The 13,132-nt window shown below is 41.6% G+C and overlaps 1 protein-coding gene and 1 long non-coding RNA gene across 2 annotated transcripts; one reads left to right on the top strand and one right to left on the bottom strand.

Annotated features, from left to right (window-relative positions):
* The first annotated feature begins 423 nt into the window (after nucleotides 1-423).
* On the top strand, nucleotides 424-6,775 carry LOC148673308 (TOG array regulator of axonemal microtubules protein 1-like). Its single transcript, XM_088629694.1, has 6 exons — nucleotides 424-797; nucleotides 3,229-3,964; nucleotides 4,112-4,347; nucleotides 4,944-5,093; nucleotides 5,202-5,254; nucleotides 6,514-6,775. The coding sequence occupies exons 2-5, from the start codon at nucleotides 3,830-3,832 to the stop codon at nucleotides 5,245-5,247; spliced, it is 567 nt and encodes a 188-aa protein (XP_088485820.1). The 5' UTR covers nucleotides 424-797; nucleotides 3,229-3,829; the 3' UTR covers nucleotides 5,248-5,254; nucleotides 6,514-6,775.
* A 3,233-nt stretch (nucleotides 6,776-10,008) lies between these two features.
* On the bottom strand, nucleotides 10,009-10,721 carry LOC148673307 (uncharacterized). The gene is made up of 2 exons (XR_015935986.1): nucleotides 10,140-10,721; nucleotides 10,009-10,087 (listed from the first exon to the last, which is right to left on the bottom strand). It is a non-coding gene; the product is annotated as an uncharacterized LOC148673307 (long non-coding RNA).
* Nucleotides 10,722-13,132: the final 2,411 nt, after the last annotated feature.

Raw genomic sequence — 13,132 nt, 5'->3', positions numbered from 1 at the left:
TGATAGTGGTGTCCCCTCCTGCTGCCAAACCCCCGGCCCGAGTGCCCCGCAGAGTGTCCAGAATCCCCAGACGTGAGTCGGCTGCACCATTGGTTAAGATGTCACTAATGATAACAAGGACTGGCTCTGAAGGATAATTTCAAAACACAGACATCCCATTCCAATTGGTCAAATTCCCATGCATGAACACAACCTACTGTACGTGATTTCTTCTCCTATTATTATTTTCTGAGGAAAAACAGAGGAAAATTAACTATTAAGCTTTGATTCTTTGTTAAATTATGCGTTATGTGATGCATTATGTGATAGTTAGCCCACAGAGGAATGATAATATCAGATGGGAATGCAAGCTTTAACTAATCTAATGTAGTCAATGTGACTCTGGATCATGATGATAGACTGTGATAGACTCTGTGTCAACAAATGTGTAACTTTGGGAGAGATGTGATGTTTTTTAAGTCATAACAATTTGTTGGTATAATTTCTGAGCCTCAATTTGGTGTGTTGCTTTAAGTCTAATCTGGCTATTATCACATTATTACTTTAATATTGTTGTGTCCATTTCAGTGATGCCTATCAGACCATGTAATTAAATCATATATTCCAACTCACTAAAACATTGCTTTGGTCACTTTGCCTCTATAGGAGTGTTGGGGAGCTCCACTCGTGTTGCTTCTCATCAGAGCCTGATGTCGTGCCCTGGGCAAGGCATCAGCACTGGCAACACAAGTGTCGAGCCCCTGGCGCGAGTCTATGGGCAGGCAGTCCAACAGAACAGTTACCCCCAGGTCCAGGAGGTTAGTAAGAGGCCTTTATTTCTCTTTGCTTTTGTTTTGAGTTTTTTACAAACAAAACTTTTGAGTTTCAAAAAATGCTCTGTAGGTCTTTCATTTTTGTGTTTCACCAATGTCCTAGTTTTTTATAATACCTTCTACAGTATATTTATTTATAAACACTTCACATCAAGACATCAAAAACAATTTAGACATCAAAAACAATCAAGATTAGTAATAATGTCTCCATCAGCATATGTACTCTGTATACTGTAATGCCATAGCACACAAGTGTAACTACAGTATATTATGATCAAGTCCTGTCTACGTACTGACCTAATATTCACAACAACAGTATTTGAAGCCCTATACAGACAGTATTCTGGAATAGAATATTAGAGTATTTAGATATAAAAAATACAGCCTGGAAATGAATTGACCCAATAATAACAAACAGCAAAAATGTCTTCAGGGGTTCACTATATAGGAAATAATAATGATACAGGACTAATATGTTTCTTTTTCCATCTATAGTATATTTGGTATTTGAGGGATTTGATCATTTTTGGACCGGCCAGATTGCTTACAATGATCAGACGCAGTTATTTATCTCAGAAATTAAAACATTTTTACATTTTTGTAGACTCTGGTGGATAACTTGTGAAAGCCTTTAGCTTGCTTTTAGAAAACACCTATCAAATCCCTTGCATGGCACTTTCATCTATGTACTGTACTTAATTATATCAGCAGCATTATAGAGTTGCCGTCATATGGCTGTAAGTTATGTTACGGCAGCAAAATATAGAGGAAACTCAAAATAAAATGCAAAAAGGCTTGCCAGATATAATAATAATAATAATAATAATAATAATAATAATAATAATAATAATAATTGCTTACACTTATATAGCGCTTTTCTGGACACTCCACTCAAAGCTCTTTACAGGTAATGGGGTCTCCCCTCCACCACCACCAATGTGCAGCATCCACCTGGATGATGCGACGGCAGCCATAGTGCCCCAGAACGCTCACCACACATCAGCTATCAGTGGGGAGAAGAGCAGAGAGTAATGAAGGCAATTCATAGATGGGGATTATTAGGAGGCCATGATTGGTAAGGGCCAATGGGAAATTTGGCCAGGACGCCGGGGTTACACCCCTACTCTTTTCGAGAAACGCCCTGGGATTTTTAATGACCACAGAGAGTCAGGACCTCGGTTTTACGTCTCATCCGAGGGACGACGCCTGTTTACAGTATAGTGTCCCCATCACTATACTGGGGCATTAGGACCCACTTGGACCACAGGGTGAGTGCCCCCTGCTGGCCCCACTAACACCTCTTCCAGCAGCAACCTTAGTTTTAGCAAACTATGGAAGATATTAACAGACGTTCGGGAGGGATAACAATGACAAGTCAATCTCACACAGCTGTTCCTAATCACCAGCATTATAAAACTAGCTACATACAGTATACTGAACTCCAACACCTCCCTTCGCATTTATCTCAAACATTCCTCCTACGCCCCATCTCCACCTTGCAGCTACCCCTCGGTTCACTCAAATGACTGGGGTTCGAGACTGCTTGTCTTATGGCCAGGAGGCTGCCTATTAACCAGATGGGTTAAACCAAATTTTTCTAGGTAGGTATTGCTAGCATTCACAAAACATTCAGTTCTTGGATGTTGTTGTCCCTAGTGAAATAAATGTTATGAACACAACTCTACTGGCATCCAATAATAATATTTATAAGACGCAGTAGAAAAATATATATAGAATTTATGGAAATGTCTTTAAATTGTGTTTGTGTCTTTAATGATTGGGATTAGACTCTGAATATACTGTATGCGTATGTATAATATTTTTTTTTTATAGTAGAATTTTTTTTTATACTGTACTCCCCCAAAAATACACACAACAGCAACCAAGTCCTGAGGGTGACAAGTAGTTAAAAAAATGTTTTGTTCTTCTCTTTTTAGAAAACGTAAGTAAATTAAATCATATCTGTTCTGTCAATTTGTATGATTTTTTTTTTACAATCCAAGTTGTTTATGCTACAGATGATATATTCTTGTGCAATTTAGTTTTAGCTGAGATCTGAGCAGTTGATTACTCTAAACACTATCCTTTCCTTTCCTTTCACTATCCTGTTCCCAGGGTGATTTTATTGCTGGCTACACAATTGCAATTTCTTTTTCTAATTTGCTAATACTGGCACTGACACTGATACTGACAATACATCAGTACTGTTTTTTTAGGTGGAGCAAGTACAAGTAAATGTATATGAATACTATGAATCACAATTCAGTGCTGTGAAACAATTTATGTCATGGGGTCCAACAGTAAATATTTCAGAGGACTCAAAGTAAAAAAGTTTACCAGGACTAGTCCAGCTGGTCTCAAAACTGAACCAGGCCAGGATTCCCCAGGGTTAACTTGTGCTTTTCTGTTATTATAGACACACAAGATGGGGCACGTCCAGGACCGGTGGAGGAGCGTGGGGAGTCTTAAAAAACGCCTGCGCATGATAGGGGGGGATGGATCTGCAGAGGAGAGGGATAACATCTCTTTTCCCCCTCTGAAGAGTACCCCCCATATCGCAGGTCAGATCAGCATCTCCCACACATCTGCACTGATTTTCTTTCTCACTTTCTTCCACCACTTTCTTTCAAGGTCAGGTTTTTTTCCTTCTTCTAGAGCTTTTTTACTGATGCCCCGAGGCAGAAGCCTTTCACGATCTGCTTTTGTCAAATCAGTGGTGACCAAACTGATCACAGAACGTTTCCCCACTCTGTTGTGACCTTTAGATGAGCTGTCCCCTGCCCTTAAAGGGAAGACTAGAGATGGTCCAGAGCACCCTGGGCTGCAATCCTTCTCTAGGCCCGAGCTGGCCCTCACCCAGAGCCTTCAGTTTCTGGCCTCTGACGACTGGTAGGCATAAAGCAGTACAATCAGCATCCACCTATTCCGTTTTCTATGAATACAATTCTGACTAGTGAAAATACAGACCTTGTTGCCCATATCTCTATACAGTTAGACCTCTTTCCTTGTCCTGGTTGATGTATTTCTTTCCGTTCACTGAATTCAGGGAGAGGAAGGTTGATGGACTGAGCTTTATAAGGCGTCTGTCCCAGCATCACCCTGCCATCCTGATCAGCAGACTGCACGATGTCTCCCTGGCGCTCGTGCAGGAGGTGTGATCTCTCCAAAATATTAATTGTTCATTTGTATGATTGCTTTTCACTGTTTTTGTATCCATTCTGAACCATTCATATAGAATGGTTCAAGAGAGGGGCACAGACGAGGCTCTGCAGTGCTGACGGTGGTTTGCCTTTCCCCAGGTGAAGAACTTGCGATCAGCTGTGTCTAGGATGGCAGTGGTGTGTCTGGGAGACGTGTTCACCTTCCTGAAGAGAAGGATGGACCCGGAACTGGGGAACACAGTGAAGGTGCTGCTAGAGAAAGCCGGAGAATCGAACACATTCATCCGACAAAGTGTAGACAGCACACTGGACTGCATGGTGCAGAGCTGTACCCCTGCTCGTGCAGTCAACGCGCTGCTGAATGGAGGTCTGAGGTGAGGGCAGAAATATACAGAATAGAATAATACCCAGAATCTTAGGGTCTGACTTCAGGAGCTGTGAAGGGTCATTTACGTTTCATGGAGCTTGAAATCAAAGCATGTAATAAAGAATGTTTACTACAATGTTAATATCCATTCGTTTTCTAACCACTTTCTCCAATTTAGGGTCATAGGGTAGCTGGAGCCTATTTCTGCAAACAGCGGGTGTAAATCAGCCCAAACCTTGGACTTGTCACCAGTCCGTCACAGGACAGACACACAGACACAGACACATGCACACTCACACCAGAAACACATGAGAACACACAAGCAGATAGCACCCCAGGTCCGAAATTGAACCCATTCGACACTGCGTGGCAGCAATGCTAACCACTGCGCCACCATGCTGCCATACAATGCTAACATACAGTACTTAAAAAAATATAAAAACAACATTAGACGGTTAAATATAATTTTTTATCATTTTAAAAGAAATCTGGTTAAGCATTGGAAAATGAGGTCCACATTGCCAATGGTTAGGTGACAGGTTGATATGGTTTCAATCAAAGTAACAGCTCAGTAATATACAATACAATGTTCTGTGTGCACAGTCACCTGAACTCCAGAGTGAGGGCGTGTATGGCTCATCACCTGGCAGACCTGGTGGAGAGGATGGGTGCACATAACCTCCCCAGGGATATCACCAACCGCATCCTGCCTGCTGCCACTCGGCTGGCACAAGATGCCTCCCAGGAAACCAGGTACAAGCTTGCTCTTTTCCTAGACGGGTAAGATGGTGATATGCTTCAAGGAGCCAGCTTTGCAACTCCGTGGTGCAATGAGTCTCATGCAAAGATTTGTCATTTCAGACACTTTGGACAGCGGTTGCTGTCTTCCCTGAAGCACCGACTTTGAGCAAAAGGTACTGTCTGTGTTCTGCGGTCCTGTATTTTACAGTACAGCTCTAATTTTAAAACAGAAACATTTCATTTCCTTTTAATTGAAAATGTAGGTCTAAAATGTATAAAATCACAATCTACATTCACAAACACTTAATAGGGGACAATATACATCATTAATAGTCAGACTGTTTATTTTATTAAAATAAATATTACATTTAGTATGTGCTTTAGAAAGTTATAGAGTATTAAATATTGTAATACATTTCTACCAATGCATTTCTTAGGTTATCCTTTTACATTCATAGTACTAATCTGGAATATGTTTAGCTTCCAATGTATTTAAAGGTATCGCTCACTAATTAAAAACTACTTTATTTTTTTAAATGTCTGTTATTCATAATCAGTGAATGAATTAAAGCAATAACTGAATTGTGTGAAAGATGAAAAATGAAAGTACTGTGGCAGGCCTGTTCTGGTACACCCTTAATTAAATGTAGATGGGCTGGAGCTTGAGGCTCCCAGTGATGTTGCTTGACTGATTGATGGACGTATTGTATTCCATATGCTTCATGTACATGATCACCCAGCCATTGTCTATCCTGGTGCCAACTTCCACCTTTACCAACTCTCCCACTTTTGTGTCTGTTAGACTTCCACAGAGAATAAAATCAGAAAGTTCACAAAAAGCTGGATGTGAGCTGTTGACTAAGTGCACTGGAAGCAAGCGCCCTTGATGGAAGGCTGATTTCTAGAAAGTAGTCCCCAAAATGAATAAACCGATATAAGAAAACATAAGAGAAATATATGTAGAAAGAAAAGTCATTGCTTATTGCAAGACAGAAGTTAAAGATGCAATTGTTAAATATTCTGAGCAGCCCAGGGCACAATACATAGAGGTTAGAAGAAGTGTTGTGCTGTTTTTTACAATTGGCTTTGTTAAACCAATATGCTAACAACAAAATCAGTTTGGTTTCTTTCAATTTGATTTAAAAATACTACTCAAATATCAAATGCTTTATTAAATGTTTATTGCTGTATTTAGTCTTAATCTATTCAAATCTATCGAAAAATAGATGGGGCAAAAGACAGGGTTTTTAGTGACAGAATAAATATTTTTTATAGAACATTTAAGCTTGTCTGTCCTTCAGGTTTCATTACAATATGGGCTTTGTTGTTTAAAAACATGTTTAACAAAATATTCATCAGGAAACAATGGAGTGTGATGGGAGTGAGCATTTCTTTACAAAAATGATTTTTCTTTTGTTCATCTTTCTCACAGGGTTACTCCACCATCCTTCGCTCTTTGCCATCTAGCACTGCCACCGTCACACTGGAACTGTCCAGCTACAAAGCCACGACTGCCCATGATCAGAACACCCTTCTCAGCCGAATGACAGGAGTGGCATGAAGCCTTCAGCCAAACTTGTTTGAACCAAGAAGTACAAGAAACTGGTTCACTCTTGAAAGCACCAGGCTCAAACAAAATACAAAATGGGCTTTGTCTTTTAAGAAGGTGTTGAATAAACCTGCATTTCCTTTCATGTGTTGTCATCCATTTTGCTGCAGGATATAACCTTGGAAGCACACTAAACAAAACCTATGTACAAAACCTCTGACTAAGAGTAGGATAGGTGATTGTTATGGATAAGTTAAGATGTACTGAACAAAGTAACATTTTACACACATCAATAAAAATTTAAAATTCAGAAGCATTAAAAATTACCCCAAGAAAGCTAGCGCCTTTTTCTTTCAGTCTTACTTCCACCGTGGAGTCTTAGATCATGGTTGAACTGAATTTAACGGGACATATTTTAACATGGAGTGTTGCTAGGGCTGCAAACATCAGTACCTCTTCCAACAGGAGACACTTTTATGTTCAAATGCGGAACTTTGTGGGTCACAAGGGTCAGCTTGCAACCGTTCTCACCTCAAAAGCTGAGGGGTCCTCACGCGTCATTCTGTTGTGGTGGGAGACATGAGTGAGCACAGTGTCGTGTGTTGATGAGAAGTTGCTCAAACCTAACATTTCCGAAGCGGGGGAATGGGCAGTACGGGAATAAATATGATGGTGGAGCGTTGATAGTGCTACGCCGAAATAACAGATTTGCAATTTTTTTTAGTCAAGAAGCAATACAAAAAGAAAAAAATCTCCCACTCCTCCTCACTGAAACATTCATCGCAGTGGCAGCTCCTCCACCTTCTTCTAAATTAAATAAAGTGAACTAGCGCTTCATCAGTAAATCCCCGTAAATGCCCAAACCCTACAGAACTGGTGCCTTCAGAGAGCACACTACATCTGTAAAGATGACAAAGCAGTGTTTATCATTTTTTTCACTTTTCTCCACTGTCTCCATTAGTACCTCTAGGATTGAACAGTAAAGCACAGTAGAGATTGAAACTTTCTGTCTGCTGGGACTCATTTAGAGTTAAAAAGATAAAGAAGATAAAGACCTTGCCTATGTCACGATTATAGTCCTCCCTCCTTAAGGGTGCTCCAGCCCTTTCACTTGTGACTTTATTCTATGCACCTGCTCCCTATTCCCAGCCCACCTTAAAAGCCAGGCGCTGACGCTCATCCGGGCTCTGCATCTGATTTCCATATCGTGCGAGTCCGGGACCTGGAAGCCCCTGGTCCCGTTAAGGTTTTAATCTCGGGTCCCGTTCCTGTTCCCTGTCCGCCGGTTCCAACCCGACCTTCGTGGTTTTAATTCCCTTCTTTTGATGGATCTCCTGGTTTTGGACTTTCTCGTGTGTTTTTGGATATTCCCTAAGGACTTCTCTTCTGGATTGTTCGCCTCGGCCACACCTCCCCCGTGCACCAGCGCACCTTGGACACGCCCCCCTGTCTTCAGCCCCATTTTCCTGCATGACGTTTCCCTAGTGTTTCCCCACTCCGTCGGACTGTGTTGTCCGCATAGGGTCCGGAAAGAACTGTTCGTTACAGCCTATTTTCCTTCTCAGTCAGTTCTTGCATTTGCCCTCATTGTGTTAAGGTTGGTGCGTGTGTCAGTGCGTATGCTGCTGTGGGTTTTGATAAGTGAAGGGTGTTGAGAAATGTTAACCTTGTTTTGCAGGGGTGACCTCAGATGTGAGTGTAGTGAGACAGCAACTGACCTATTGTAACGGGCCTGCTGAGCCTGAGGAGGACAGGCTGATAGTGGTGTCCCCTTCTGCTGCCAGACCCCCGCAGAGTGTCCAGAATCCCCACATGTGAGTCGGCTGCACCATTGGTTAAGATGTCACTACTGATAACAAGGACTGGCTCTGAAGAATAATTTAAAAACACAGACATCCCATACCAATTGGTCAAATTTCCATGCATCAACACAACCTTATGCATTATGTGATAGCCCACAGAGGAATGATAATATCAGATGGGAATGCAGGTTTTAACTAATCTAATGTAATCAGTGGGACTCTGGATCATGATGATAGAGTGTTTGTAGACTCTGTGTCAACAAATGTGTAACCTAGGCAGAGATGTGATGTTTTTAAAGTCATAACAATTTGTTGGTGTAATTTCTGAGCCTCAATTTGGTGAGTTGCTTTCAGTCTAATCTGGCTATTACCATATTATTTTAATTTTTGTTGCGTCCATTTCAGTGATGCCTGTCAGACCATGCTTTTAAATCATATTTTCCAACTCACTTACACTTTAAAAATAAAACAGGTGATGCAGTTATTAATATTGTTTTTGAAATGTTGAGCATTTCTTATGTTGGGTACATAGAGGGTATCTTCTAAGAAACAAATTTGTAGAGAATGTTTAAACCAAAACATTTACATTAGTTCTTGTTATTGCTTATGACATGACTTGCTTCTACTGTGTTGCTTTTTATTTACTCAAACATTCCACTTTCATTTCTTTAATTCAAGTATCTCCTTTGCCCACAGAGGTAGGGTGTTTTTCTTAAAAAGGCTCCTATGTATTTTCTCCATGAGATTTGTTTGAAATTGGGACAGAAAATCTGTATTTGTAAGGTTCAGTATGTAGCGATTAAGATTTAGAGTCTGTCAGTGTTGCAACTTGTAAATCAGTGTGATGGGCTGTGCTGCAGTTGTCTTTGAATAGGATGGAGTTCACCAACTGAACCAAAGGAGAGAAATGGCAGCTAGATGGAAGTGCATTTAAAACCAAGAACAGGAGGCCCATCTTTATGCAAAAGGTTGTAGGAGTCTGGATCAAGCTAACCAGCTATGTTGTCAGATCCAATCCAATACCCTGGTTTCAAATGAGCCACTAATTACCAAATAGGCTAAATTACCTGTGGGCAGGCAGTCCAACACAACAGTCAACCCTACATTGAGGACGTGAGTAAGAGGCTGTAGTGTCAAACAAATGACAAAGTTCAGGTGTCTGTGAAGCAGTAGTCTCTTTATTCATATGCATATGGAAGTCCGGCTTGCAACCACCAGACTTAAAAAATAAGTAGCTGAAGATGGTCCTTTATACCTTAAAACACAAAGAGTTACTATGACATATTCTAAACAAATGATGAAACAGCAACACCTGCCAATTAATTATATCTAAGTTGCGGACTAGACAACAGTTAGTTCTTTTCATATTCTGGGCGTACAGACAGCTTACCAAAATCTTACTGACCAAGGACAGGCAGCATCTTTATATACATTTGAGCACAAAGCCTACGTCAAGCCACTAGACTGCATAGTTTGCAAAAACATACAAAATCAAGAAAATGATATTATTATCTCACGTCCTGGGCATCTCTCATCTCTTCATTCTTCAGTCCTTTATAGAAATACAAACCCAACATGAGCTCTGATTATTATTTGTGGCTGATTGATAAAGTATTGATTCAATATCCCCATTTATCAAAGTAAAACTCCTTACACTTAACAGGCACACTGTCGGCCCCCCTCAGGAAGCCCATCAAACACAGAAACAGTAACAGCATAATAATTAATGTTCATTCAGTCTCTGGTGCAGTGGCTTGGTGGCAGTGCGAAGCGTAGATCCAGCGATCTCATCCTGTCACTCAGATGGCAGAGTCAGTTGTCAGTTGCACTTGATTTGGTCCCTCCCCAGCGGGGATGCAACATCTGGCAGGGTACATCTTCCTCACCCACAACCACTCGCGAGGTATCAGGTCGTGTCTTCCCTCTACTGGAGGTCTCCAAACGTCCAGCACCTGTTCACCAGCCTCATGCACTGCTTCAATTAACAATCTACAATACTACAATAGAGAATTAGCAAATTCAGTGATCCATTAGCCAGATTTGGCCCTCCAGGAAGGTTCGTTGGTTGGCCCGTGATGAATTCAAACAGGCTCTGTTACACAGTTCTGTTTGATCCAGCCCGCAGGCTACACAGAACCGCAGGCAGAACATCTACCCAAGGTGCTCCTTCAGTCTGATGTTTCGACGATCTTTCAGAGTTCTGTTCCTTTGTTCCACTGTTCCAGCAGACTGAGGGTGATCTCAGTCCATCTCACCCCAAACAATGCAGCCACAGCCTGACACTTTCCCTGTGAAGGGCATCCCTTCATCATAATACAAGCGGCAGGGCACTGCCCAACGGGAAAACAGATTATAAGAGCCCAGGTTTCCCTTTACAATTGTCAACTTGCCACTGCATGAAAGGTTCCTCAGGAGCAGGCCTTTTGAGCTGTTGCACCCGCACCTGAACTGTAGTTGAGTTCCTTTGATAAGCATCACATCGAGATATCACAGAAGTGGCTACTGCTTCAAATCAGGTCCCCACCCAGTTTTGGGTAACCAGCACACCATTTGTCTCACACCCGGGTGTCCGACAGAGTGCCTTTGTCGGCCTACAAAGGGCATTAGGCTGTGAGGGCATGCAGGGCGTCCAGTGTGCTGGCAGCACCATACCCAATCATCCTGCAGCCCCACATTCTTTTCTAACCATGTCCATTTCTCTACTTTAGAGGCCTCAGCCTGAATGTCCTGTAGCTGTCCCCTTTTCACCAGCAGAGGTTTCACAGAGGTCTCAGACTCCTGCTCTACCAGGACTGCTCACCTGACAGCTGCATCTGCAAAGTTGTTCCCTCGAGTTACTGGAAACATTTCTTTATGATGTGATTTACACTTTACCACAGCTACTTCAGTCAGTAGCTGCAAAGCGTCTAACAGTTCAGAGACAAACCCAACATTCTTAACTGGAGTCCCTGCCGTGTTGAGGAAATCCCTATTCCTCCACCACCATCCAAAATTGTGGCATACACCAAATGTATATATAGAGTCTATATAAAGCGCTACAATTTTCCATTTAGCATATTTACAAGTTTCAATTTACAGTTTATACAGGCACAACACATAAACATGGCCCCTTGGCCACCGCATCGAGGGGTCCTGAATAATAACCCACCAGACGCTACCTCCATGCTCCTGCGCCAGCACAGCAGCTCACAACCCATTTCTTTCACTCACACACAGATTACATACAGATGATCCGTCTGAGGGAATCCAGTCCAGGGCCAGTGCCTGCAAGAAAGCTTGTTTCAAAACATTAAAAACAGTTTCTACTGCAGGGGTCAAGGCAATTTTGTCTTTAGACTGCACTACCCCACTTAAGCCAGTTCGTCACCAGGCGAGCTCGCTCAGAGAAGGCATTCACCCTGGCTTTATCATGTAGTTGGTTTTATACCCTTTTTTCCGTCCGAAGATCTAATACTTGGAGTAGCCCGGCCTTATGGATTCCCTCATTAGGTAAAACAATCACAATATCACATAACTCTTTTGAGGTAGTTCACATAAATGCTATTTCATACAGAAATTCCTTATAAATGCTGCAGGGCATCCTAGCCCAATAGGTCTGGGGTGTCCCCCACCCACATCAGTAGTTGAAACTGTACATCTTTTCCCAAGCATACTGTGACAGCTTGTATCTGCTTTAAACACAACCCGTGCCCCCCTACTCCTGTAGCCTCCTGTTACCAGTTAGAAAACTTTATATCACATCTTTATGCTGTTTTAGTCGAAGAACAGGACAAATGTGCTCCTGTGTCCCGCCGTTACTGCACACTGTAAGATTATTTCACTTTTATTTAAATCCTGAGATAAACTTAGGAAGGCTACAAAGGGGCTTATTAGTTTAAATCTATTATTTCACGCAAGGCTCTCGTTTCAGCTTCTGACATGTTCTTTAATTGAGATATCAGCCCCTTCTGACCCTCACTATCAGTAGGGTTATGAGGGGGACCCCTTCCCCCTCTGTCACTCTGTCTTTTTGCTTTTAACAATTGTCTACAGGCTTTATAAAAATGGCCCGGTCTATTACAATAGCGACACACTGGCTGTTCCTTTTTCTCCTCTTTGGGAGCTTCCATATCTCCCATTTGCAGTGCTCGCACTTTAGCATACATGCTTTGCTCTATCTTCCTAGCTTCGCGAGTTATTAAATCAAATCTGTCTTCGCTCTCCGCAATGTCAGGAGAACGTAGCTGCACATGCTTGGCAACATCAGGTTTTACTGTAGCAGTCTTGGAGTATAATAAATGTATCTAATGTGAATCTGTTTTAAATTTGCACTATTTCTTCTTTTTGTAACCTGCATCAGAAATAAAGTATACAATAGGCATATATTGTTCCATGTAAAGGTTCGTATTACAATTGCCACTAAATCTTACCGCAAGACATCATTTTATATAGACTGAAATGCAAAAATAAGTGAGATCATCATGCAGAAAGTGTATTTGCAAACTTTGGATTTTTGACCATTTTTGATTGTCAGGTACAGTAACCTACTCAAGCAAATTTGTTTTATTACTGTGGAAGTATCTTCATTCACTTCCTTTTCATCTGCTAACCCGGAGTATTCTATCCATAGAATTATAAACCTTTCTGTAAAATCTGAAACATCCTCACTTTCCTTCTGCTGACATGCTGTTACTTTTCTCCAATCAGTTTTCGGTGGGTAA

Source organism: Lepisosteus platostomus, chromosome 4, assembly GCF_059453375.1.
Source record: "Lepisosteus platostomus isolate fLepPlt1 chromosome 4, fLepPlt1.hap1, whole genome shotgun sequence".
NCBI classification, from domain to species: domain Eukaryota; kingdom Metazoa; phylum Chordata; class Actinopteri; order Semionotiformes; family Lepisosteidae; genus Lepisosteus; species Lepisosteus platostomus.
This window is presented reverse-complemented; position numbering and strand designations above follow the sequence as displayed.

Excerpts from the sequence above, each read along its gene's own strand:
- LOC148673308 (XM_088629694.1), top strand. The coding sequence starts at position 3,830 with ATGTATTTCTTTCCGTTCACTGAATTCAGGGAGAGGAAGGTTGATGGA. Across the intron at positions 3,965-4,111 it reads CCCTGGCGCTCGTGCAGGAG|GTGAAGAACTTGCGATCAGC; the intron begins GTGTGATCTCTC and ends GCCTTTCCCCAG. Across the intron at positions 4,348-4,943 it reads CTGCTGAATGGAGGTCTGAG|TCACCTGAACTCCAGAGTGA; the intron begins GTGAGGGCAGAA and ends CTGTGTGCACAG.